The sequence below is a fragment of the Canis aureus genome, chromosome 21, assembly GCF_053574225.1.
Source record: "Canis aureus isolate CA01 chromosome 21, VMU_Caureus_v.1.0, whole genome shotgun sequence".
Classification (NCBI taxonomy): Eukaryota; Metazoa; Chordata; class Mammalia; order Carnivora; family Canidae; genus Canis; species Canis aureus.
The window spans coordinates 3,771,179-3,795,447 of NC_135631.1; the positions used below are offsets into that span (position 1 = coordinate 3,771,179).

General features: G+C 46.6%; 1 protein-coding gene across 2 annotated transcripts; it reads left to right on the forward strand.

Moving 5' to 3' along the window:
* Window positions 1–2,591: 2,591 nt before the first annotated feature.
* On the forward strand, window positions 2,592–24,219 carry VPS51 (VPS51 subunit of GARP complex). Of its 2 annotated transcripts, XM_077862333.1 has the most exons (10): window positions 2,592–2,898; window positions 3,389–3,518; window positions 20,001–20,147; window positions 20,228–20,447; window positions 20,597–21,314; window positions 21,668–21,883; window positions 22,083–22,301; window positions 22,725–22,846; window positions 22,940–23,027; window positions 23,829–24,219. In XM_077862333.1, exons 1-10 carry the CDS (start codon window positions 2,674–2,676, stop codon window positions 24,087–24,089), a joined length of 2,346 nt encoding a protein of 781 aa, XP_077718459.1. In that variant the 5' UTR covers window positions 2,592–2,673; the 3' UTR covers window positions 24,090–24,219. The 2 variants fall into 2 exon arrangements, with proteins under 2 accessions (XP_077718459.1, XP_077718460.1); XM_077862334.1 differs by lacking the exons at window positions 2,592–2,898; window positions 3,389–3,518 and adding an exon at window positions 16,932–17,343.
* Window positions 24,220–24,269: the final 50 nt, after the last annotated feature.

The window sequence follows — 24,269 nt, forward strand, 5'->3', positions numbered from 1 at the left end:
CTCAGTGGTTTAGCGCCGCCTTCACCCCAGGGTGTGATCCTGGGGACCCGGGATTGAGTCCCATGTGGGGCTCCCTGCATGGAGCCTGCTTCACCCTCTGCCTGTGTCTCTGCCTCTCTCTCTCTCTGTGTCTCTCATGAATAAATAAATAAAATCTTTAAAAAAAAAAAAAAACAAAAAGTTAACATGATGCTAGGTCTGGAATGAACATGTAACTAAGATGTATTAACCTATCAGTGAGGAGTCCCCCCTCAGTAAGGTGATAATGTATCTTGGGGACTTGGATATTGATAAGCATTCCTTTAGAGAGGAATGTTGGTGTGCCTATGTGGCTCTCAGGCGGCTACCTTTGGCTCAGGTCATGATCCCAGGTTCCTGGGATTGAGCCCCGCATTGGCTCTTTGTTCGGGGAGTCTGCTTCTCCCTCTCCTGTGCTCTCACTCTCCCTTTCACGGTCTCTCACTTTCAAGTAAATAAAATCTTTAAAGAAAAATAAAGAGCAATGTTAAAATATGATTCTAGGTTAGACACAAAACTGCTTGATATCCTACAGGACGATAAATAGAACTTTTGAAGTTACTTTTTCTGCTGGATATAAATGTTTTGTATATCTCCTGGACAATATCTACTTGTAATATCAGCATCTGAACACATAATGGTAAATAGCAATATCAAATGTTCATTCCTGTGGGTAATTAAATAATCCTTGGATAGGCTTGTAAAACAAGCCCCAGTGTGGCATTAGCAGAACATGCTACACTCTTGGGTTTTTTTGTTTGTTTTTTCTTTTTTTTTTTTTAATTTTATTTATTTATGATAGTCACATAGAGAGAGAGAGAGAGAGAGAGGCAGAGACACAGGCAGAGGGAGAAGCAGGCTCCATGCACCGGGAGCCCGACGTGGGATTCGATCCCGGGTCTCCAGGATCGCGCCCTGGGCCAAAGGCAGGCGCCAAACCGCTGCGCCACCCAGGGATCCCCTGTTTGTTTTTTCTTAAAGATTTTATTTATTCATGAGAAACACAGAAAGAGGCAGAGGACAGGATCACAACCTGAGCTCAAGGCAGATGTTCAACCGCTGAGCCACCCAAGTGGCCTACACTCTTGGTCTTATTTCCAAATTTTGAATAATTTTTCTTAACCATTATTCTGCAACTTTTTTTTAAGTGTATAGACTTGGAGTAGATCTAAATCTTTATACTCATTTTTTTTGAGATTATAGCATCATCAGCTGACACTATTTTTTAAACAGCCTCTAAACATCCTTCTTAACATAGATGAAATCTTTCAACACAGATTTCAGCAGTCAGCCAACTATTCTTCATGGTAAATGTTTTAGGTGTCAGCCATAAGGTCTCTGTTGCAACTACTCAACACTTCTGTTGTAGTGCAAAAGCAGGCACAGATAATATGTAAACAAATGTGCATGGCTGTGTTCAAATAAAACTATAGACACTGGAATATTTCATATAATTTTCATTTGATTTTATGAAAATCATCTTTTAAATTGAGATAGACATATTCCAATATTTTTAAGGGTACAAGGTAATGATTTGGTATTTGTATATATTTCAAAATGATCACAAGGAAGTCTAACATCTGTCACTATACAAATTATTAATGTTACAAATTATTTTTTCTCCTGATGAGCACTTTTAAGATCTACTCTGATTATATGAATTTTACATAATTTTCACATCATGAAATGCCATTCTTATTTTTTAACCATTTAAAAATGAAAACAAACAACAACAACAACAAAAAAACCAAACACACCAGTCTTAGCTCACAGGCCAAATGAAAACACGTGGTGGGATGTGTTTGGCCTGCCGCACCCCAGCCAAAGAATCTTTAAACACGGTGGTTTCCATTCCAACACCCCCCACCCCGCCCTGCCCAGCCGCCAGCCCATCACAAGTAATGTTTCAAGGACCATGTCGATAAAGTCGTTTTCTCTATTAAAACTCATCGTATCTATACTTGAACCTCATTACCTGTCCTCTTAAGCACTGCGCCTTGGTGAACAATTAATTGCATTTTGTTGAAATCGGAAACCTGGGAACAACCCTCATCATCTCCACCCAGCCCCTCCCCCCCCCCAGCACATCCCACGGGTCGCTGAAGATCTGCCCAGTCGGTCTTCTAAGCAAGTATCTTAAAGTGCTTGGGGACTTTTTTTTTTTTTTTTTTTTCCCTTAAAGAGGCTAGGACTGGGGGAGCCCAGGGTCTGAAGGCAGTTCTGACCCGTGTCAGAGGACGGGCGGGGAAACTGCTAGAGGCCCCGCCCGCACTGTGCGCGCATCTAACCTCGTAGCTCCCCCGCAGCCTCTTGTGAAGTCTGCACCCGTATAGTAGGAATGGGGGACATATTCCGGGGGCCCCTGCCTGCGGGGGTGCGGGGTTGGGAGCCAGGACCCGCCTTCCTTCTGGGAGGGAAGCATCAGACGAGTTCTCAATCAATCTGCTCGGGAGGCTGCGGGAACCCAGGGCTCTCCCGGAACCTCTTCCGCTCAGGGAGGAAAGGTAGGGGGAACGCTAGTCTCGAAGGACCCAGGGTTGCAGGGGGACCTTTCAGCTGAAGGACTGCCTCGTTTCAACAAGAACTTTATGGCTCCCGGAAGTGCCTCCTCCCAGTTCTTTCCCAGCCTCACACCCGTGGGCTGCAGTTGCAGTGATGGCGGCTGCAGCCGCTGGACCTGGCCCGGGGTCTGGAACTGGGGACTCTCCGGAGGGGCCCGAGGCGGAGGCCCCGGAGCGTCGGCGGAAGGCGCACGGGATGCTGAAGATTTACTACGGTCTCTCGGAGGGGGAGAGCGCGGGGCGCCCCGCAGGGTCGGACCCCCTGGACCCGACGGATCTCAACGGGGCACACTTCGACCCGGAAGTGTACCTGGACAAGGTGTGTGTTTGTGTGTTGGGGAGAACCAGGCCCCGGACACATCGCACCCCCCAGATCATGCCTTCGACTTTGCTGCGGGGGTGAGGGACGCAGGGGCTCCTAAAAACCAGATGACCCTAGGGCAGGAAGCAGGGGCCGAGCTGGAGTCTAAGGGGGCGTGGGCAGATTTGGACGCGCCGGAGCAGGTGCGGGGTGCTGATGTCCTGGGCTGATGTTCTGATAGGCCCGGGCGTGGGGCGTGGGGCGTGGCCCAGGCGTTGACAGGCTTAGGGGTGGGCGGTGGCTGAATCTGAGCGTTTCAAAGGCTGACAAACCCCAAATAGAGTCGAATCTAGTAACTCCTGACCTATGGCACTGATAGGCTCTTTGTCTAGTATCTCTGCCAGGAGTGGGATGAGAGCTTTCTTGCACCCAAAGCCTACCAGGTAGGGGCAGGCCTGAGGGACATGAATGCCCCTGCCCTGAGCACTACCACTTGGATTTCCTCCAGCTGCGTCGGGAATGCCCCCTGGCCCAGCTGATGGACAGTGAGACAGACATGGTGCGACAGATCCGGGCTCTGGACAGCGACATGCAGACCCTGGTCTATGAGAACTACAACAAGTTCATCTCAGCCACAGGTGATTCCCGCTGGGACACACCCATCACAGTCCCGCCTGCCTGTTGGTCTTGTGTTGGGGAGTCGGGGGAGGAGACCCAGATTCTAGTCCCTCCCTGACATTTATCCACTCCCACCTCTCAGAGCTTTTGTGGTCAAATGATGGTAGCTGCTCTCAGAGGGTTGTTCTGAGGGTCAAAGGGGAGAAAAAAACAAAATGAAAACAATTTAAAGGTTTTATTTGTTTATGCATGAGAGACACACAGAGGCAGAGACATAGGCAGAGGGAAAAGCAGGTTCTCTGGGGGAGCCCTATGTGGAACTCGATCCCAGGACCCCAGGATCACAACCTGAGCTGAAGGCAGACACTCAATTACTGAGCCACCCAGGCATCCCAACAAAATGAAACCTTAAACTGAAATGGGTTTATCTGAACCACTTAGAATCCCTGACACTATCGATGTCTCAGTAAGGGTTAGTTTCTCTGATTAGTGGTAGCTTTCTTCTCTTGCCCAGGTCTATCTTGAGGGTGGGCTTGTCTCTGTCTCTTTCTCTCTCTCGCTCCTTTCCTTCCTCTATCCCTTTCCCCCTTTTAAATTAAGCAAAGAGGGGGATCCTTGGGTGGCTCAGTGGTTTAGCGCCTGTCTTTGGCCTAAGGCGTCATCCGGGAGTCCTGGGATCGAGTCCCGCATCAGACTCCTGGCATGGAGCCTGCTTCTCCCTCTGCCTGTGTCTCTGTCTCTCTCTCTGTCTCTATGTCTATCATGAATAAATAAATAAAATCTTAAAAAATAATTAAGCAAAGAGACACAATATATGACATTAAGGGACACAGAGATCATGAAAAGGGTTTTTTTTTTCCTTCTCCTCCTGCCTCCTTTATTCTCTGTCCAGGACAGTGCTAGACAGGGTTCAGCTATCATTCACACTAACTACTGTCTTATGTTGGTGAAATGCACTACTCAGACTTTTTTGTGATAATTTTGGACTCGTGTGTACATAGTTCTAGAGGCAGATCTCGAATGTCTACTGGTGGTCCATGAGAATGTTGGGTGAACCTTTGTGAGGCTTATTCTGACATCTCTTACTCTACTAGTGTCACAAGGTTGGGTGTAGCCATTGTCCTTTTATCTGATTTGAAACAGGTTCAGTGAGTAGGCACCTCTTTATTTGCTAATACCAGCATCAACCAGCAAGAAATCATAATTCCTAGGGGCGTCTGGGTGGCTCATTCAGTTAAGAGTCCATCTCTTGATTTCCGTTCAGGTCATGATCTCAGGGTCATGAGATGGAGATTGAGCCGGGTGTTGGGGCTCCATGCTCAGGGGGAGTTTGCTTCTCTCTGCCTCTCTCTCCCTTTGCCCATACCCTCATACTCTTTCTCTAAAATAATTTAATAAGTCTTTTAAAAAAAAGAAATCATGATAATTTCTGAGCTACAAAATTTCTTACAAGAACTTTGCAAACATTACATTTTCCATTTGTTAGAATTTGTATAATTTTGACATTTAACTGTTATTTAATAAAGGATGACTTATCTTTTTTCTAAGAAAGGGAGAAAATTATAAAATGAGTGTTGGAATCGGGGTTCTAAATCTATAACACGGTAAAGTCTTATATCCATTCAAGAAGTATTCATTGAATGCCTTTTTTTTTTTTTTTTGCCAAGACCTGTTCTGCATTTTGGGGATATAGTAATAAACCAGCTAGATCAAGCTCCTTCCTGCAGCCTGCATTCTATTTGAGGAGACAGACAATAAATGAACACATAAATAAAGGTGGTAGTAAGTGCCAGAAAAAGAAAATAGAATAAGGATAAAAGAGTAATGTGCGTGTGGGTCTACCTTTAGCTAGGGTAAGTACGAGAAGGCCCCTCTGATGTGGTGACATTTGAGCAGGGCTTTCATGAGAAAGAACTAGCCATGGGTAGGGGAGCAAACAGCAGGGGCAGAGGCTCTGAAGAGAGGGCATGTGGGCATATTCAGAGTGCAGCATGGGGTTTAGGGGGAGCGAGGGAGGAAGGAGGAGAGTGGTAGGTGATAGGATAGAGGGCTAGTGGATTCCAGATTTTGTAGGGACTTATAAGTGGTTACAAGGATCCTGCTCTTTACTCTGAGTGAGTGGAAATGAGAAGAATGGAGTGACCTGACTTGTTTTAAAAGGACCTTTCAGTCCACTCTGTGGGGAATGGACTATAGGGAGGCAAGGGTGGCAGCCAGGACACCCATTAGGTGGCTGTTGCAGCAGTCTAGGCAAGATGCCAGCGGCATGGACTAAGAAAGCTTCTTAGCCATCACAGAACATATGTTCTAGAGAAAGAGACGGATGATAAATATAGATCATTTCACTCAACAAGAACTCCAGAGAAAATGAAACAGGATAATATAGAGAAAGTGGGTGGTTAGGGGTAGTTTAAAAAGGGTGGCAGAGAAAGGGGTTTGTGAGGCAGTGACAGTGAAGGTAAATGATAAAGAGCTGACCATGTGAGGATTTGGAGGCAGAGCAGCTCAGGCTGAGGAAACATCCTGTGCAAAGACCCTGAAAATGCTGTGACAAGAGCAAGAGTGACGTGATGAAGGGAGCAGGACCTGACTGCATAGGATATATACACGAAGGGTCACAAGCTTTTCTGAGTAAAGTACATATTTTAGGCTTTGCAGGCCCCTTGGTTTCTGTACTTGTCTCTGCTGTGATAACCTGAAAGCCACTATGGGCAGTAGGTGAATGAATGCAGATGGCTGTGCTCCAGTGAAGCTCATTTACATAAACAGGTGTGACATCCAAAATGATGTCAGCAGAAATAGTGGAGCAAGTGTATTTGAAAATCTTCTTACCAGGGCAGCCCAAGTGGCTCAGTGGTATGGCATCGGCTTCGGTCCAGAGCCTGATCCTGGGGACCTGGGATTGAGTCCCATGTCGGGCTCCCTGCGTGGAGCCTCCTTTTCCCTCTGCCTGTGCCTCTGCCTCTCTCTCTCTCTCTCTCTCTCTCTCTCTGTGTTTCTTGTAAATAAATAAATAAAATATTTTTTAAAAATCTGGGGATCCCTGGGTGGCTCAGTGGTTTGGTGCCTGCCTTTGGCCCAGGGCGCGATCCTGGAGTTCCGGGATCAAGTTCCGCGTCGGGCTCCTGGCATGGAGCCTGCTTCTCTCTCTGCCTGTGTCTCTGCCTCTCTCTCTCTCTCTCTCTCTCATGAATAAATAAATAAATAATCTTTAAAAAATAAAAAAAATAAAAAATAAAAAATCTCCCTTCCATAAATGCAACCAAAAAACTGGTCAAAATTGTCAGAATCAACTTTTTGGAATTCTAAAAATTAACCAAAAGTTTGCAGCAATCTGAGGACCCTTTTTTCAAGAAAAACAACTGAATCTTGGTAAAAGTAGTGAATCCGGTGGTGGGTTTTTTTCCCCCTAAAGATGTATGTATTTGTTTGAGAGAGAGAGAAAGAGTACATGAACAGGAGGGGCAGAGCGAGAAGGAGAGAGAATCTCAAGCAGACTCTTCTGAGCCCGACTTGGGGCTTGATCTCAGGATCCTGAGATCATGACTTGAGCCAAAACCAAGAGTCTGACACCTAACCAACTGTGCCACCCAGGCACCCTGCCTGTGGTATTTAATTTATATATTTTAAAGACTTTTTGGGGGGAGGGGTACCTGGGTGGCTCAGGCAGTTAAGCATCTGCCTTCAGCTCAGGTTCTGTGATCTAACCCCTCATTGGGAGAAGCTCAGACTGCTTCTTCCTCTCCGTTTGCCTGCTGCTCCTTCTGCTTGTACTCTGTCTCCCTCTGTCAAATAAATAAATTTTTTAAAAAGATTTATTTATTTATTTATTTATTTATTTATTTATTTATTTGAGCACAAGCAGGGAGGAGGGGCACAGGGAGAAGTAGACTTGATCCCAGGACCCTGGGGTCATGACCTGAGCTGAAAGCAGATGCTTAACTGACTGAGCCACCCAAGCACCCTGTGATATTTTAGCTTACCCCACAATTTCCTCTCCATCTCAACCAGCTCAGTAGTAGCCCATTTATTTCTGGTACTGAAGTGACCAGAACAGAAGTGGAGCTCTTTCAAAGCCTCATGCTGAAAGAATTTTTTTTTAAGTATTTTATTTTTTTATTCATGAGAGACACACACACAGAGAAGGCAGAAATGCAGGCAGAGGGAGAAGCAGGCTCCCTGTGGGGAGCCCGACATGGGACTCCATCCCTGGAACCCGGGATCACGACCTGAGCTGAAGAAGGCACTCAACTGCTGAGCCACCCAGGCATTCCAAGAACTGCCTTTATGTAACCTGTCTGGTGGTTTCCCGAAAGACTCCACTCCATAGATTTGTTTTTACTTGACCTGACCCTGGAAGTCACCCTGGGTCTAAAAGCCTCTCACCAGAGAGTTTTGTCAGAAAATTTCAGGCAATTACTGTGTCTGCGTGAAGTGATAGATAATACATGGGGCAAACAAAGACTAACTCAAACGCTTAACAGGAAAAGCTGAGGAACGAGACATTCATATTGAAATTTGAAGGTCACATATATGTAAGGTGGTACACATGCATTTAAGAAAGACCTGAGAATGCTCTAAGGTTTCTTCTCTGGCTCACCTTCAGGCTCTGCACAAACAGTAAGTAAAGGCTAAGGCAGAGCTGTAAACTGCCTGGTTGAGTGTTTAAGATCTGCCCCAGCACACACACTCACACAGTCCCTCAGCAAAAACTAAAGAGATGTATTGGTTCCAGGTATTTAAAAAAATATGTGTCCAGGGATCCCGGGGTGGCTCAGCAGTTTAGTGCCTGCCTTCAGCCCAGGGCATGATCCTGGAGACCCGGGTTCTAGTCCCATGTCGGGCTCCCTGCATGGAGCCTGCTTCTGCCTCTCTCTCTCTCTCTCTCCCTCTCTCTCTATCTCATGAATAAATAAAATCTTAAAAAAAAAAAAAAAAAAAGAAAGAAACTGTCTCTTCAGAAGCCCAGGTATTGAATTTACTACAGAAAGATTTAAATCTGGGCAGCCCGGGTAGCTCAGCAGTTTAGGGCCACCTATGGCCCAAGGTGTGATCCTGAAGACCCGGGATCAAGTCCCATGCATGGAGCCTGCTTCTCCCTCTGCCTGTGTCTCTGCCTCTCTCTCTCTCTCTCTCTCTCTCTCTCATGAATAAATAAATAATATCTTTAAAAAAAATTTTAAAAGAAAGATTTAAATCTGCTGTATTTTATAAAGATTTTATTTAGTTAGTTATTTGAGAGAAAGAGAGAGAGCTAGCATGTATGCGCACAAAGTGAGGGGGAGGGGCAGAGGGAGAGGTTGAATCTCAAGCAGGCCTCTGCAACCTAGCAAGGAGCCAGACTTGGATCTTGATCCCATGACCTCAAGATCATGACCTGAGATGAAATCAAGAGTCAGATGCTCAACCAACTGATCGACCCACATGCCCTGGGGTAGTGTAGTCTTGTGTGAATTAGCCCTTAGCCTATAAGATCTGACACTAGGGCAGCCCGGGTGGCTCAGGGGTCTAGCATCGCCTTCAGTCCAGGGCATGATCCTGGAGACCCGGCATTGAGTCCCATGTTGGGCTCCCTGCATAGGGCCTGCTTCTCCCTCTGCCTGTGTCTCTGCCTCTCTCTCTCTCTCTCTGTGTCATGAATAAATAAATAAAATATTAAAAAAAAAGATCTGACACTAACTCTAGGTAAATAGTCACAAAATTGGGATCCCTGGGTGGCGCAGCGGTCTGGTGCCTGCCTTTGGCCCAGGGCGAGATCCTGGAGACCCGGGATTGAATCCCACGTCGGGCTCCCGGTGCATGGAGCCTGCTTCTCCCTCTGCCTATGTCTCTGCCTCTCTCTCTCTCTCTGTGTGACTATCATAGATAAAAAAAAAAAAAAAAAATTAAAAAAAATTTTAAAAAAATAGTCACACAATTAAGGTAAATTGTAGGATATTCAGCTGGTGTTGCAGAATTGATGTGTGGTAAACCCACATAATCTGGTGTCAGATGTGAAGTAGTGTTGGAGTATTGAGAGTGGAGGAAACACACAGGAGTGTCTTTTCTCTCTACAGACACCAAAAGCATAAGTAACCAAAGGAAAAAAAAATAGGTAAATTGGACTTTATCAGAATAAAAGTTTTGTGAGGGCAACTGGGTGGCTCAGTTGGTTGAGCGTCCATCACTTGATTTTGGCTCAGGTAATGATCTTGGGGTTATGAGATTGAGCCCCATGTCAGGCACTGTGCTTAGTGTAGAATCCGCTTGAGATTCCCTGTGCCTCACCTGGCTTCCATGCACCCTCTCAAAAATAAATAAATAAAATCTTTTTAGAAAAATAAAGTTTTATGTTTTAAAGGACAATATTGGGGATCCCTGGGTGGTTCAGCAGTTTAGCACCTGCCTTCGGCCCAGAGCATTTTCCTGGAGTCCTGGGATCAAGCCCTGCTTTGGGCTCCTTGCATGGAGCCTCCTTCTCCCTCTGCCTATATTTCTGCCTCTCTCCCTCTCTCTCTCTGTGTCTCTCATAAATAAATAAATAAAATCTTTAAAAAATAATAAAGGACAATATTGAGAAAGTAAAGGATGACTCACAGAATGGAAAAGGTATTTGTAAGTCCTATATCTAATAAGGGGTCTAATGTCCAGAATATATAAAGTACTTTTACAACTCAGCACTAAAAAGACAAATAACCCTATTTAAAAATAGGCAAAGGCGGCACCTGGGTGGCTTAGTCGTTGATCGTCTGCCTTTGGCTCAGGTCATGATTGTGGGGTCCTGGGATTGAGTCCCGCATCGGGCTCCTCATAGGGAGCCTGCTTCTCCTACTGTCTATGTCTCTTCCTCTCTCTCTGTGTGTGTCTCATGAATACATAAATGAAAAATCATTAAAGAAAAATGGGCAAAGGGTTTAAATCGACATTTCTTCAAAGAAGATATACAAATGACCAATGAGCACATGTAAAGATGTTCAATATCATTAGTTATTGGGGAAATGCAAATCAAAATCACAGTGAGATACCACTATATACCCACTGGGATTTCCAGAAAGTGGAATATGACAAATGTTGGTGAAGATGTGGAAGATTTGGAACTCTCAGACATTACTGGTAGGAATACAAAATGGTGCACCTGAAAATACTTTGGCCATTCCACGAACAGCTAAGCAGAGAGTTAGCATATGCCCCATAAATTGCACTCGTGGGACAATACTGAAGAGAACGGAAAACATGTTCACATAAAAACATGTACATGAATGTTCATAGCAGCATTAATAGTAGCCAACAAAGCAATGCAAATGGCCACCAGATGGTAGATCGGGAAACAAATGTGGAGCCACACAATGGAATATTAGCCATAAGAAAATGTGACATGCTGATTCATTCTATAATGTAGAGAACCTTGAACATGTGCTAAGTGAAGCCAGGCACAAAAGGCTATATTTTGTATAATTCCATTTGTGTTAAATGTACAGAACAGGCAAATGTGTGGAAACAAAACAAATTAGTGATTGGCAGGGACTGAGGCATGAGAGAAATAGGAGTCACTGCCAAGGGTTTTGAGCTTCTCTTTGGGGTGATGAATATTCTAGTTTGATAGTGATATGGGTTGTACAATCTTGTGAATATACTAAAAATACTAAAACCCACTGAATTTCAGGGTATGCTGATTACATCCCAGTTAAAACCCAAAAAGCTAAACAGGGATCAAGTCAGGTTTGGTCTCCAGGCTGTACTTTGCCAACCTCTGGCCTTGATAGTTAGTTTATGTAATAATACATTTATCTGTTTCAAAATTGAAAAGGTCTCAAAGGTTGCACAATGAAAAGCCTCTTCCCATTCCTTTCCCCAGGCAATGATAAATCAATCTTTAACAGTAAACTTTATTGAAGATTCACAGACATACAGAAAAGTACACAGGTTACAAGTACAGAGCTCTGTGAATTTCACAAATGGAACAGGTCTGGGAAGTCAGCACTGAGGCCAATAGGCTGCAGGTTGGCTAGCTCCCCACCCCCACCCCACCCCCAGTCTCCTACCACTTACCTCCCATTCCTCTCCCAAGCTAGTGTCTTGGTGTCTAGTTACCATTTGCCCTAGTGCAAGCTGCTTTTCGTAACAAGCTTCAAGTGCTCGCTTCGGCAGCACATATACTAAAATTGGAACGTAACAAGCTTCAAATAGTTCAAGGATATACAGTATAGTCTCTATTACTCAGTGGTGTTTTTTTGTTTTTTGTTTTTTTTAACATTGTACAACTTTTATTTCCATTTTAATAGCTCTGTGCCTGTGCATTCAGCAACAATGACACCAGCAGTAGGTTTTCTTTTACTCCGTTTGAGTGACAACTTAGTTTTTGGATTTTTTTCCTTTGGAAGTCAGATTCAAGTTTCCTTTTTGAGGTAGTACCTAAGTGTCATGGGCCCAAACACCCACCCCAAAAAGGAATTTGCTCTTTTGATGGTATCATTTGACAAACCTGGATGGAGATTATGTCAACAGGTTAAACTGTTCCTTCTTTTTTTTTTTTTTTTTTAAGATTTATTTATTTATTCATGATAGAGAGGGAGAGAGGCAGAGACACAGGTGGAGGGAGAAGCAGGCTCCATGCCGGGAGCCTGACATGGGACTCGATCCCGGCACTCCAGGATCGCGCCCTGGGCCAAAGGCAGGCGCTAAACCGCTGAGCCACCCAGGGATCCCTTGGTTAAACTGTTCCTAAGCGAAGACAGAAATTAGGGGAGGATGAAATGCCTCTTTTCCAAGCTCCTCCGTGATCATTAGCCCATGATCCTTCTGGTACCTCAGCTTTCATCTTTTGCCTTTGCTCTGCTTTTATTCATTTTTTTAACTATACGGTACTCTGTGTGCTGTGTTCTTTAATACATTGTTCATGGATTGGCAATGGAATAATCTTTTTCCAACAAAATGCAAGCACCTCCAGAGTGGGGCTCCAAAGAATAGTAAGTATAGTCCATTCATTTTATATTATTTTATTTTTTAGTAACTTTCTAGGGTAACATCTAAGAATAAAGTGAGAATAAAGGTGAGTGGGATCCCTGGGTGGCTCAGTGGTTGAGCGTCTGCCTTTGGCCCAGGGTGTGATCCTGGAGTCCTGGGATCAAGTCCCACATCGGGTTCCCCAGCATGGAGCCTGCCTCTCTCTCTGCTTGTGTCTCTGCCTCTCTCTCTCTCTCTGTGTCTCTCATGAATAAATAAATAAAAATCTAAAAAAAAAAAAAAAAAGAATAAAGGTGAGTGGTTTTGTGCTATAGATTGTTGCTAACATGAAAAGGTTATTTTGCTAATTCATGGTCTACTTCCTCCTGTACATTTTTTAAATCTCTCAGTTGCTCCACAGATTTTAGCTCTGTGGGTTCTTGTGCATTTTTTTTACCTTCTCTGTTTGTTTCCTGCAACTTTGTGTCTGTTCCCTTTTATTTTCCCTGTCATGTCTTTGATGTTTTTCTCCTCACCTTGCCTTTCTTGCTGTCTCCCCAAGTTGGGCTGCTGCCCCAGGTCTGCTCAGAAAATATTCCCATGGTCCAGGAGCCACACCCAAGCCAGGTATGGGTGTGCAGAGGCTCACAGATGACGCCAGGTTCCTTTCCATAAATATTCATCAGTTTGCACAACCACCAGCAACTAAGAGAATAGCTCTTTCTAAACACCCCAGTCAACACTTACCAAAATTTTTCATCTTTGATACTCCCATGAGTGAAAATTGGAAACCTCTGGAATTTTAATTTGTCTTGTGAGTGCAGTGGAACATCTTTTGCCTGTTGAAGAACTGTTTGTTATCCTTGTCCGTAAACTGCCTATTCATGTCTTTTTCCTGTTTTTCTATAGAGTTGTTGTTCTTTTTCATAATGATTTAGAATTCTTCTTCACATACTAAGGAAAATTAGCCCTAGATGAAATGACATGAATTTTTTTTTTTTTTAAGTTCATCTTTTCAGGGCACCTGGGTGGATCAGTAGATTAAGTATCTGTCTTAAACTCAGGTCATGATCTCAAGGTCCTGGGATCGAGCCCCATGTCTGGCTCCCTGCTCAGTGGGGAATATGCTTCTCCCTCTCCCTCTCTCTGAAATAAATAAAATATTTTTTAAAAGTTCATCTTTTGATTTAGTTCCGGTGGTTTTTGTTGGTCAAATAATTTTATTGATCTCCTCTTCGATGGCTTCTGAGTTTAAGGTGTTGTAGAAAGACCTTTCCATCTGTAATATTTAAAAATTCTGGGATCCCTGGGTGGCGCAGCGGTTTGGCGCCTGCTTTTGGCCCAGGGCGCGATCCTGGAGACCCGGATCGAGTCCCGTGTCGGGCTCCTGGTGCATGGAGCCTGCTTTTCCCTCTGCCTGTGTCTCTGCCTCTCTCTCTCTCTGTGAATATCATAAAATAAATAAATAAATAAATAAATAAATAAATAAATAAATAAATAAATAAATAAATAAAAATAATAATAATAATAATAATTTTTAAAAAATTCTTCCTGATTGTCTTCATATACTTTGTGATTACATTTTAAAATCACATTCAAACTTGGATTCATCTACTGTGTGTGTGTTTGTTCATGTGCGTGTTAGGTGTGAGGTCTGAATCCAACTATATTTTTGTTTCAAGTGGTTCTCCACTTGTCCCAACACTATTTGTTGAATAATTAATCTTTTTCCCATGGACTTGGAATGGTACTCTTATCATAATTTCTTTGTTTCTGGATTTTTCAAAAACTTTCTGTTTTGGGGCTCCTGGGTGGCTCAGTCAGTTAAGTGTCTGACTCTGGATTGATTTTTGGCTCAGGTCGTGATCTCAGGCTCATGAGATTGAGCCCCATCTGGGCTCTTCACTGAGTGTGGACTCTGCTTGAGATTCTCTCTCCTCTCCGCTCCCTTCCCTCATGCACACATTCTCTCTCTCAAAATAAAATAAAAAATCTTCTGTTTGATGTAACTGATCTCTAATTGTCCACATACCAGTGCCACACACTTTAAATTATTGTAGCTATAAAGTTACAAATGCTCTACATTGTGGGAAAGCTAGTTCTCCCTCACTATTTTTCACCTCCAAAATTTCCTGTGTGTGCTTATTCTTCCATCTGAACATTAAGTTATACTTTCAAGAAGTGATATCTTAAAATGTTACTGAATTAAGTTAAATTTCTAGAGAGAATTGACAGAGTATTGGGTTTCCTATCCAAGATAAGCTTTTCTACTCCTTCAGGCCTTTTAGTATCTTCCTCTCTAATTTATACAGGTTTATTCATATGTGTTGAACATTTCTGAAACTTATTTCTAGACATTTTTATTTTTTAAATTGTATTAAAACAGGTCCTTTTCTTTCATTGTATCTTCTAACTAGTAAGTGTGAGTGCTGCTACTTAATACTATTGATTTCCTTGTATCAATTCCATACTGTCACCTTACAAAATTCTCTTCTTGTTTGTGCTGATATTTTCAGTGATTCTTTTGGGTTTTCTATTTTTTATTTTTATTTTTTTTAATTATTATTTTTTAAAAGATTTTATTTATTTATTCATGAGAGGCACAGAGAGGGAGAGAGAGAGAGAGAGAGAGAGAGAGGCAGAGACACAGGCAGAGGCAGAAGCAGGCTCCATGCAGGGAATCCGACGTGGGACTTGATCCTGGGTCTCCAGATCGCGCCCTGGGCCAAAGGCAGGCGCCAAACCGGGCCAAAGGCAGGCGCCAAACCGTTGAGCCACCCACGGATCCCCTATTTTTTCTTTTTAAAGATTTTATTTATTAATTCATGAGAGACAGAGAGAGAGAGAGAGAGAGAGAGAGGCAGGGACACAGGCAGAGGGAGAAGCAGGCTCCATGCAGGGAGCCCGACGTGGGACTCGATCCTCGGTCTCCAGGATCATGCCCTGGGCGGAAGGCGGCGCTAAACCGCTGAGCCACCCGGACTGTCCTGGTTTTTCTATTTGTATAATTATATCATCTGCAAATAGTGATAATTTTACCTCCTTTCCAATTTGTGTCTCTCTATAATGTATTTCTTGAGTCTAACTGGGTTGGCTAGTATCTTCAGAACAACGTTATATAGCAGTGGTGATCATGGTCATTCCTGTCATCTTTCTGGTTTTAATGAGAATGCTTCCAGCATTGCTTCATTAAAGTTTATGTTGGTTTTTGGAGGTTAGAGAAATATTCGGCTATTCATATTTTATTGAGTTTTTTTTTTTTCAAATTCAAGAATTGGTGTTGAATTATTTCTTGTTCATCTATTTTTATTTATTTATTTTTAGAGAGAGAGAGCAGGAAGGGGGGAGAGAGAGTATCTCAGGCTGACTCAGTGCAGAGCGAGGAGCCCCACACAGGGCTCCATCTTATGACCCTGAGATTATGATCTGAGCTGAAACCAAGAATTGGATGCTCAACTGACTAAGCCAACCAGGCACTTAATTTTCATCTATTAATAAGCTGGGATTCGATCCCGGGACTCCAGCATTATGCCCTGGGCTGAAGGCAGGCACTAAACTGCTGAGCCACCCAGGGATCCCCCAATTATTCTTTTAATACATTGCTGAATTCTGTTTGCTAAGTTGCCTCAGCCTCTCCATTTATTTATCTGTGCATCTCTATTCATAAAAGATATGAATGTATCATTTTAATTTTTGAGCTCTTTTTGTTAATGTTCTCATTAACCTATATGGGGTGCTAGGTGGTTCTGTTGGTTAATCATCTGTCTTTGGCTCAGGTCAAGATCCCAGAGTCCTGAGATCATGCCCTTCATTGGGCTTCCTGCTAACCAAGAGTTGGATGCTTAGCAGGGAGCCTGTTTTTCCCTCTTCCTCTGCTCCCCCCTACTGTGCTCATTCTCTCTCTCAATTAAGTAAATACAACCTTTTTAAAAAAAAATTAACCATATGGATTCCAGAACAACAGAAAACATAAACAGCGAAAAGAGAACATTGTCAACAAAAGATTCTCCTTCCCGTCTACACATGGGCACCAGGCCTGGCCAATGTCCTAGGGGTATCGCCATAGCTCAGAAGAGTGGCTCAGAAGACAGATGTTTAACCAACAGAACAGAACCCCCTAGGCACCCACATATAGGTAAATTCTGTTTTCATAGCAAATTATTCATTTCATTCAGGTTTTCAATTTCTTTACATAAAATTGAGTAAAGTTTTATCTTGTAATTATTCTAATTATGTATTTGTATTTATTTCCCCCTTTAAAAAATTAATTTAGGGGATCCCTGGGTGGCGCAGCGGTTTAGCGCCTGCCTTTGGCCCAGGGCACGATCCTGGAGACCTGGGATCGAATCCCACATCGGGCTCCCAGTGCATGGAGCCTGCTTCTCCCTCTGCCTATGTCTCTGCCTCTCTCTCTCTCTGTGTGTGACTATCATAAATAAATAAAAATGTAAAAAAACACTTTATTCTATATCCTCATCAACACTTGTTAAAAAAATTAATTTAGCTAACATTTTATTTTAAAATTTTAAAGGTTTTATTTATTTATTCAAGAGAGACACAGAAAAAAAAAAAAAAGAGAGAGAGACAGAGAGGAAGGCAGAAACATAGGCAGAGTGACTCTATCCCAGGACCCCAGGATCATGCCCTGAGCCAAAGGTAGACAGACACTCAACCACTGAGCCACCTAGGTGCCCTTTACCTAACATTTTATAAATTTTATTTTTATCCTTTTTTTTTTAGTGATCCTGATCTTCGTTAGTTCACCCATGTAATAGATGTATTGATCTTGGGGTGCCTGTGTGGTTCAGTTGGTTAAGCATCCAACTCTTGGTTTTGGCTCAGGTCATGATCTCAGGGTTGTAAGATTGACTCCCGCGATGGGTTCTGCACTCACTTTCACTCTCTCTAAAAATAAATAAATAGGTAAGTAAAATCTTTAAAAAAATCTCTGCTTTTAGCATTACTAATTCCTTAATTCTGTTTTTTTTATTTGTAGTATGTTTACTAACTTGAGTTGAAAATTTATTCTAACTTATTTATATAAAGATTAAAAACTGATTTCCTCTGAGCATTGCTCCAGCTGTGTCCTATAGGTTCTGATCTGTAGTGTTTTCATTGTTGTTATATACTGCACTTTGTTTTGATTTCCCTTTTGACCCAATAACTGATTAAAAATGAAGGGTTTTTTTTCCCCTCTAAATGATGGGGTCTTTTTGTTTTGTGGTTTTGTTATTAATTTCCAATTTAATTGCATTGTAATCAGAAAATGCTGTCTGTACAACTTCAGTTTCTTGTCTTTGTAAATTTATTGAGATTTTCTTGAAGACCTAATATGTGGTAAGGTTGTAGTGTATTCTGTGGAATCTGAAAAGAATCCAATTTCAATCAAATAGGTCACCTATATTAGTTCTTTAGATCTTCTGTAGCTTCCCTTGGCTCTTGACACTTGATCTGTTGTGGATCGGTAGAAGTAGATTAAAGTCTCCTGTGACAAATATGTTTCAGCTTCATACTTGCTTTCCTTCATGAATATATATTTAAAGTAATCGCTACACCCAGCATGGGGCTCAAAGACTCACAACCTGAGATCAAGAGTCACATGCTCTTCTGACTGAACCAGCCAGGCAGCCTTCCTTTATGAATACTGATGATAAGTTCAGGAGTAGATTTAGGGAAATTATTTGGGAAATATTGGCCATAGTTGGACAAGAGATGATGGTGACTTGGAAACAAATTGTTGGAGGTAAAACTTACAGGACTTGTTGATAGACGAATGTAAAGTGAAGGAAAGATAAGAATAAAAAATGACTCTGAAAATGGCCAGGAGCAAGATGGAAAATTTTAGTGGAAGAACAGTTTTTAGGAAAGTCAAGAATTCTGTTTTGGACATGTCATACTTAAATAGCCTGTTTACCATCCGCATCAAGGTGTTAAATGGGTCGTTAGGCTGGACTCTGGTCAGGACTGGAGACAATAATGTCCAGGTCACCACAGCCATGGGACTGGATGAGACAGACCCCCAAGGAAGAGGGAGAGCAGAAGGCATGGGTCCCTGTACTCTGCAGATTTGGAGGGTGTTGGTGTTTGCTTGTATTTTCTTTGTGAAGTGTGAAGTAGAGGTACCAGTTGAGAGCTGGGGGCATGTATTGGAGTTTTAAGATATCAGGAGAAGATACTACTTTAGAAAATGGAAAAGCAGGGGCACCTAGGTAGCTCAGTGGTTGAGCATCTGCCTTTAGCTCAGGGTGTGATCCCAAGATCAAGTCACACATTAGGCTCCTTGCAGGGAGCCTGCTTCTCCCTCTGCCTATGTCTGTGTCTCTCGTGAATAAATAAATACAATCTAAAAAAATGGCAAAGCAAAGGGTTTAGAAGGATAGAGGGGTGAACGATGCGGAGTGCCACTTTTGAACTTGAAGTCATAAATTTAAAGGGAAGCCAGTTGGCATGATTTTGTGGCTCAGTTTTAGCTGTTCAGTTGCATGGGGTTGGTGGCTTGTTGGGACGGTTTCACTAGCAAGTATTGGAGGAAGGGGGCAAAAGAGGCAAGGGTGCTTGTAAGTATGCCATGATCCCCTAGTGGTGGGTCAGAGATCCTGGGAAATGAAGGAAATGTAGGGAATTGCAGCCATAAGGGTGTCATGAGTAGTGACATGGTGCTAAGGTCAGTGGGTCTGGAGTTCCTGAAGAGGCCAAAGGATTGTTAGAGTGAATAGACAGGGTGAATGATCAGAGTTACAGAAGGTGGCGACGCTTAAAGCTGAGATTGAGAGGAAGCAGTTCTTTCTGAGGGCAAGGAGAGGGTGGCACAGTTGAGACAGAGGCAAGGGTGGGTGGAATTGGGGAGGTTGTGAATGGAGAGTCAGGAATGTCTGAAGCCTCCTCCATATGGATGTTCTTGTCTACAAGGAAGTGACAGTGATCAGCACCTGAGAGGTGTGGCAAAGAGGACAGTAGAGATGGCAACAAAAGGGGTGTAGTTTGATGGCGTGGTCTTCAGAGAAGCTGGGGTTTTAAAGGGAAGAAGAGTAGAAACTATCTAGAAGTATCAAGGGGCCAGGCCCTGGGGCATGGGTGTGAAAACTGTCTCAGGCAGATTTCCCTTAAGATAAAAGGGAAAGGGCCCATTAGAGGTCAGCTGTGTTCCAGAAGGTGGAGTGAAAGGGTTTGGAAGGTCTGGGAAGGACTTAAGGGTATCTCCTCCCTGTCGGGCAGGGTTCTGGGCATGGAGGATGTACCTCTGAAGGAGGAGACAGGTTCCTGCCAAGTGCTCTGTGCCCTCCTTAGGCATCTTCTCAGCATAGAACTGTGGCTCCGTAGGCCGTCCCCCTGCTGCACCGGTGCACACAGGGGGTGCTCAGAAAATGTGGCCTTCCCTCCCGATTTCTGTGACGAAGCACCATTGCACTGAAGCATGAATGTGACCTGAGGAGCTGGCTCGGGAGCATTTGCGGGGGGGGGGGGGGGGGGGGTGCGCGGTGTGTGGGCGGCGGGGAAGCCTTTGGGTCCTGCCTCCAGCTGAGTGCTGCGCCTGTGCCAAGTCATCTCCTTTGCCCTCTCCCGTGCCCTTGCCCCCCCAGACACCATCCGGAAGATGAAGAACGACTTTCGGAAGATGGAAGACGAAATGGACCGGCTGGCCACCAACATGGCGGTGATCACGGACTTCAGCGCGCGCATCAGCGCCACCCTGCAGGACCGCCACGAGCGCATCACCAAGCTGGCAGGTGGGCCCGGCCCCGGAAGCAGGGGCCGGAGCTGGCCACCCCGGGCCCTGGGGCCCTCACCACCTGCCTCCGTCCCCCAGGGGTCCACGCGCTGCTGCGGAAGCTGCAGTTCCTCTTCGAGCTGCCCTCGTGCCTCACCAAGTGTGTGGAGCTGGGCGCCTACGGGCAGGCGGTGCGCTACCAGGGCCGCGCGCGGGCCGTGCTGCAGCAGTACCAGCACCTGCCCTCCTTCCGCGCCATCCAGGACGACTGCCAGGTGATCACGGCTCGCCTGGCTCAGCAGCTGCGGCAGCGCTTCAGGTGTGGCCCCGGCCCTCACCCACCCCGCCGGGGTCCTGGGCCTGCCAGTCTGCTGTCTGCCCCACTCCCCACCCCCACCCCCGCCCCCACCCCCACCCCCACCCAGAAGTCTGTGGGCCTTCCCTTCACCGCCACCTCCCACCTTTCAGGGAGGGCGGCTCTGGAGCCCCAGAGCAGGCAGAGTGCGTGGAGCTGCTGCTGGCCCTAGGCGAGCCTGCGGAGGAGTTGTGTGACGAGTTCCTGGCCAACGCCAGAGGGCGGCTGGACGCCGAGCTGCGGAGCCTGGAGGCAGAGCTGGGGCCCTCCCCTCCCGCTCCCGACGTCTTAGAGTTCACCGATCACGGGGGAAGTGGCTTCGTGGGTGGCCTCTGCCAAGTGGCCTCTGCCTACCAGGAGCTGTTTGCAGCCCAGGGCGCGGCGGGTGCCGAGAAGCTCACAGCCTTCGCCCAGGAGCTGGGTGGCCGCTACTTTGCGCTAGTAGAGCGGCGGCTGGCTCAGGAGCAGGGTAGCGGGGACAACTCGCTGCTGGTGCGGGCACTGGACCGCTTCCATCGGCGCCTGCGGGCGCCTGGGGCTCTGCTGGCCGCTGCGGGGCTGGCTGAGGCTGCCACGGAGATTGTGGAGCGAGTGGCCCGGGAGCGCCTAGGCCACCACCTGCAGGGCCTGCGGGCTGCCTTCCTGGGTTGCCTGACCGATGTGAGGCAGGCATTGGCTGCACCTCGTCTGGCTGGAAAGGAAGGCCCAGGCCTGGCGGAGTTGCTGGCCAATGTGGCCAGTTCCATCCTGAGCCACATCAAAGCCTCCCTGGCAGCTGTGCACCTCTTCACCGCCAAGGAGGTGTCTTTCTCCAACAAGCCTTACTTCCGGGTATGACCTATCTTTGGGCCTCCCATCCCCCCCTCCCCCTTAATCCTGGGCATTCTTTTATTCATCCTACAGTTTGGCAGCTATCAGAGCACACAGTCCTTGCCCAGGCACTCTGGATGTGGTTTCAGGCTGTCATGAGGAAGGCTGTGAGGGCATCTGCAAGTGGGATCCCCAGTGCTGGCTTTGTTCCTTTGCACTCCCTCCTCCAAGCAAGGGAGCTGCTCTTGGGTCCTGGAATGCAGAATAAAGCTGTCCCTTGGAGAGGGTCTAGGGCATTTAGAAATAGAGGGTGGCTAGCAGCCCATGCCTGGAAGAGGGGACCTGCTATGTATCTGTGACCCTCCTCCTCACAGGGCGAGTTCTGCAGCCAAGGTGTTCGTGAGGGCCTCATCGTGGGCTTCATCCGCTCCATGTGCCAGACAGCTCAGAGCTTTTGTGACAGCCCTGGGGAGAAGGGGGGTGCCACACCGCCTGCTCTGCTCCTGCTACTCTCCCGCCTTTGCTTGGACTATGAGACAGCCACCATCTCCTACATCCTCACCCTCACCGATGAACAGTTTCTCGTGCAGGTGAACCACTAGCTCATAGCAGGGTAGGGGATGGTGGTACTGGGAATCCCGGAGGCTGGGCTGAGCTGTCATGGTCAGACCCAGGCCAGCTGCTTATGCCCTGCCCAGCCTCTGCCTTGCCCAGCCTGTGCCCAGCTCCTGCTTGGCAGTGGCCCTTCCAGCACTCACTGTCTCTCTGTCCTCTGCACCCCTGGCTCAGGACCAGTCTCCAGTGACACCTGTAAGCACACTGTGTGCAGAGGCCAGGGAGACAGCACGGCGGTTATTGACCCACTATGTGAAGGTGCAGGGCCTGGTCATATCACAGATGCTGCGCAAGAGTGTCGAGACACGGGACTGGCTCAGTACCCTGGAGCCCCGGAATGTGCGTGCTGTCATGAAGCGGGTGGTGGAGGACACGACGGCTATTGACGTGCAGGTGCTACCCTCGGGCTGGCCAGGGGGTCCTGATGCAGGCTGTGGGTGTGAGGGGAGCAGTCCTCGGAGGATCAAGACACCAGTGCCTGTGGCTTGTTCCTCCTCAGCCCTGGCTCAAGGCATTGTTGCCCCCATTTTACTTACAATGAGGCTGAGGTCTAGAGTCAACCAGGGAATCAGGGCCGGGCTAGCACTGAAGTTTGGGCCTCAGTGCGAAGTTTCATGTCCCGCCTTTGCCCATTCCACCAGACCTATAAATAGTGACCAGGTACCAAGTCCCCATTACCAGGTCCCCACTATCCTGTGATTCTTGTCACAAATGGGTTTGTAATTTAGCATGTCCTTGGGCCTCACCCTGGGCACCTGATGGGCTTGGAGGCTCCCCTTGCTCTGGCCTCCTTGCAGTGCTTTCTTCCACTACCAGGTGGGTCTTCTGTATGAAGAGGGTGTCCGCAAGGCTCAGAGCAGTGACTCCAGCAAAAGGACCTTCTCTGTGTATAGCAGCTCTCGCCAGCAGGGCCGCTATGCACCCAGCTATACACCCAGGTCTGGCTGGCCAGGGGAACCCCAGGGGGAATGGACAAAGGAGGATGGAGGTCCAGGGTGGGTTCTGATTGCTTGTCTTCCCCCCCCATCCAGTGCCCCAATGGACACTAATCTCTTGAGCAACATCCAGAAACTGTTCTCTGAACGTATTGATGTGTTCAGCCCCGTGGAGTTCAACAAGGTCTGAAGTCCCCCATGACACCAACTTCCAGGGGCCCTTGAGAAGGTTGGCTGAAGCAGTCCCACAGAGTCAGGAAGCCTAGGACTCTGTCCTCACCCAGGCTCTGCCTCTGTGGGCTGTTTCTAGGAGTAAATGGTCAGCCGGAACCCCACCATCACCGTATGCCATGGCCCTCTGCCCTGACCTTGGTGTGTTCCCAGCCTGGGTCTGGATGTAGATCTAGAATGCCTCTTTTGCTCTTGTCCTCGTCATCAGAGTAGTCCTGGGTCCTCCCCAAGGATTCCTGTCCATACCATAGTCTCTGCCCCAACCCAGCCCATATGCCAGGACTTGGTGGTCTTTTTTTTTTTTAAGTTAGTTGTTACTTATTTATTCATGAGACACACAGAGAGGTAGAGACATAGGCAGAGGGAGAAGCAGGCTCCCTGTAGGGAGCCCAATGCAGATGTGGGACTCGATCCCAGGATCACAACTTGAGCCAAGGCAGAAGCTCAACTACTTAGCCACCCAAGCGATTGGGACCTGGCGTTCTTTTGTCTCTGACTCAGCAAGCCTCTCTGCTCCCCTATGTCAGTGCTGACTCCCATCTCTGCTTCTGATTGTTAGGCCTTCTCCCTCTGTTCTCCAGATAATGGTGCCAGCATTGTATCTATGGGAGTCCTGGGACTTGTACACCCCATTGCAGCTCCTGGCCTCTTACTCTCTGTGTAGCCCCTGCCCAGAACTGGATGCCTTCAGGGACCCAGTGCCCCCTCCCAGCACCTGCTGGCCCAGAGCTATATTCCTGTTCCTTGCCCACAGGTCTCGGTGCTGACTGGCATCATCAAGATCAGCCTGAAGACGCTGCTGGAGTGTGTGCGGTTGCGCACCTTTGGTCGCTTCGGCTTGCAGCAGGTGCAGGTGGACTGTCACTTCCTGCAGCTCTACCTGTGGCGCTTCGTGGCGGACGAGGAGCTTGTGCACCTGCTGTTGGATGAAGTGGTGGCCTCAGCTGCCCTGCGCTGCCCAGACCCAGTGCCCATGGAACCCAGTGTTGTCGAGGTCATCTGCGAGCGTGGCTAGGCCAGCCGCTGCCATGCACGCACCCGCTTGCGCCGTTGGTCGCCCCAACCTCCCCATCCCCTGGTCTCCCGCCCGCTGGCCTTTCCCCTCCGGCCTCCAGACCCGCCAATAAAGACGTGTTGTTCTCTTCCTCTGGCTCCCAGGGGCGGGGCTTGCTGGGGTTGAGGTTGTGAGGAGGCT

What these genes read in the sequence shown, in the direction of transcription:
- VPS51 (XM_077862333.1), top strand. Translation starts at nt 2,674, where the DNA reads ATGGCGGCTGCAGCCGCTGGACCTGGCCCGGGGTCTGGAACTGGGGAC. An exon ending in CGGAAGTGTACCTGGACAAG is followed by an intron (nt 2,899 to 3,388) that starts GTGTGTGTTTGT and finishes GATTTCCTCCAG; the next exon opens with CTGCGTCGGGAATGCCCCCT. An exon ending in CCAACAAGCCTTACTTCCGG is followed by an intron (nt 21,315 to 21,667) that starts GTATGACCTATC and finishes TCCTCCTCACAG; the next exon opens with GGCGAGTTCTGCAGCCAAGG.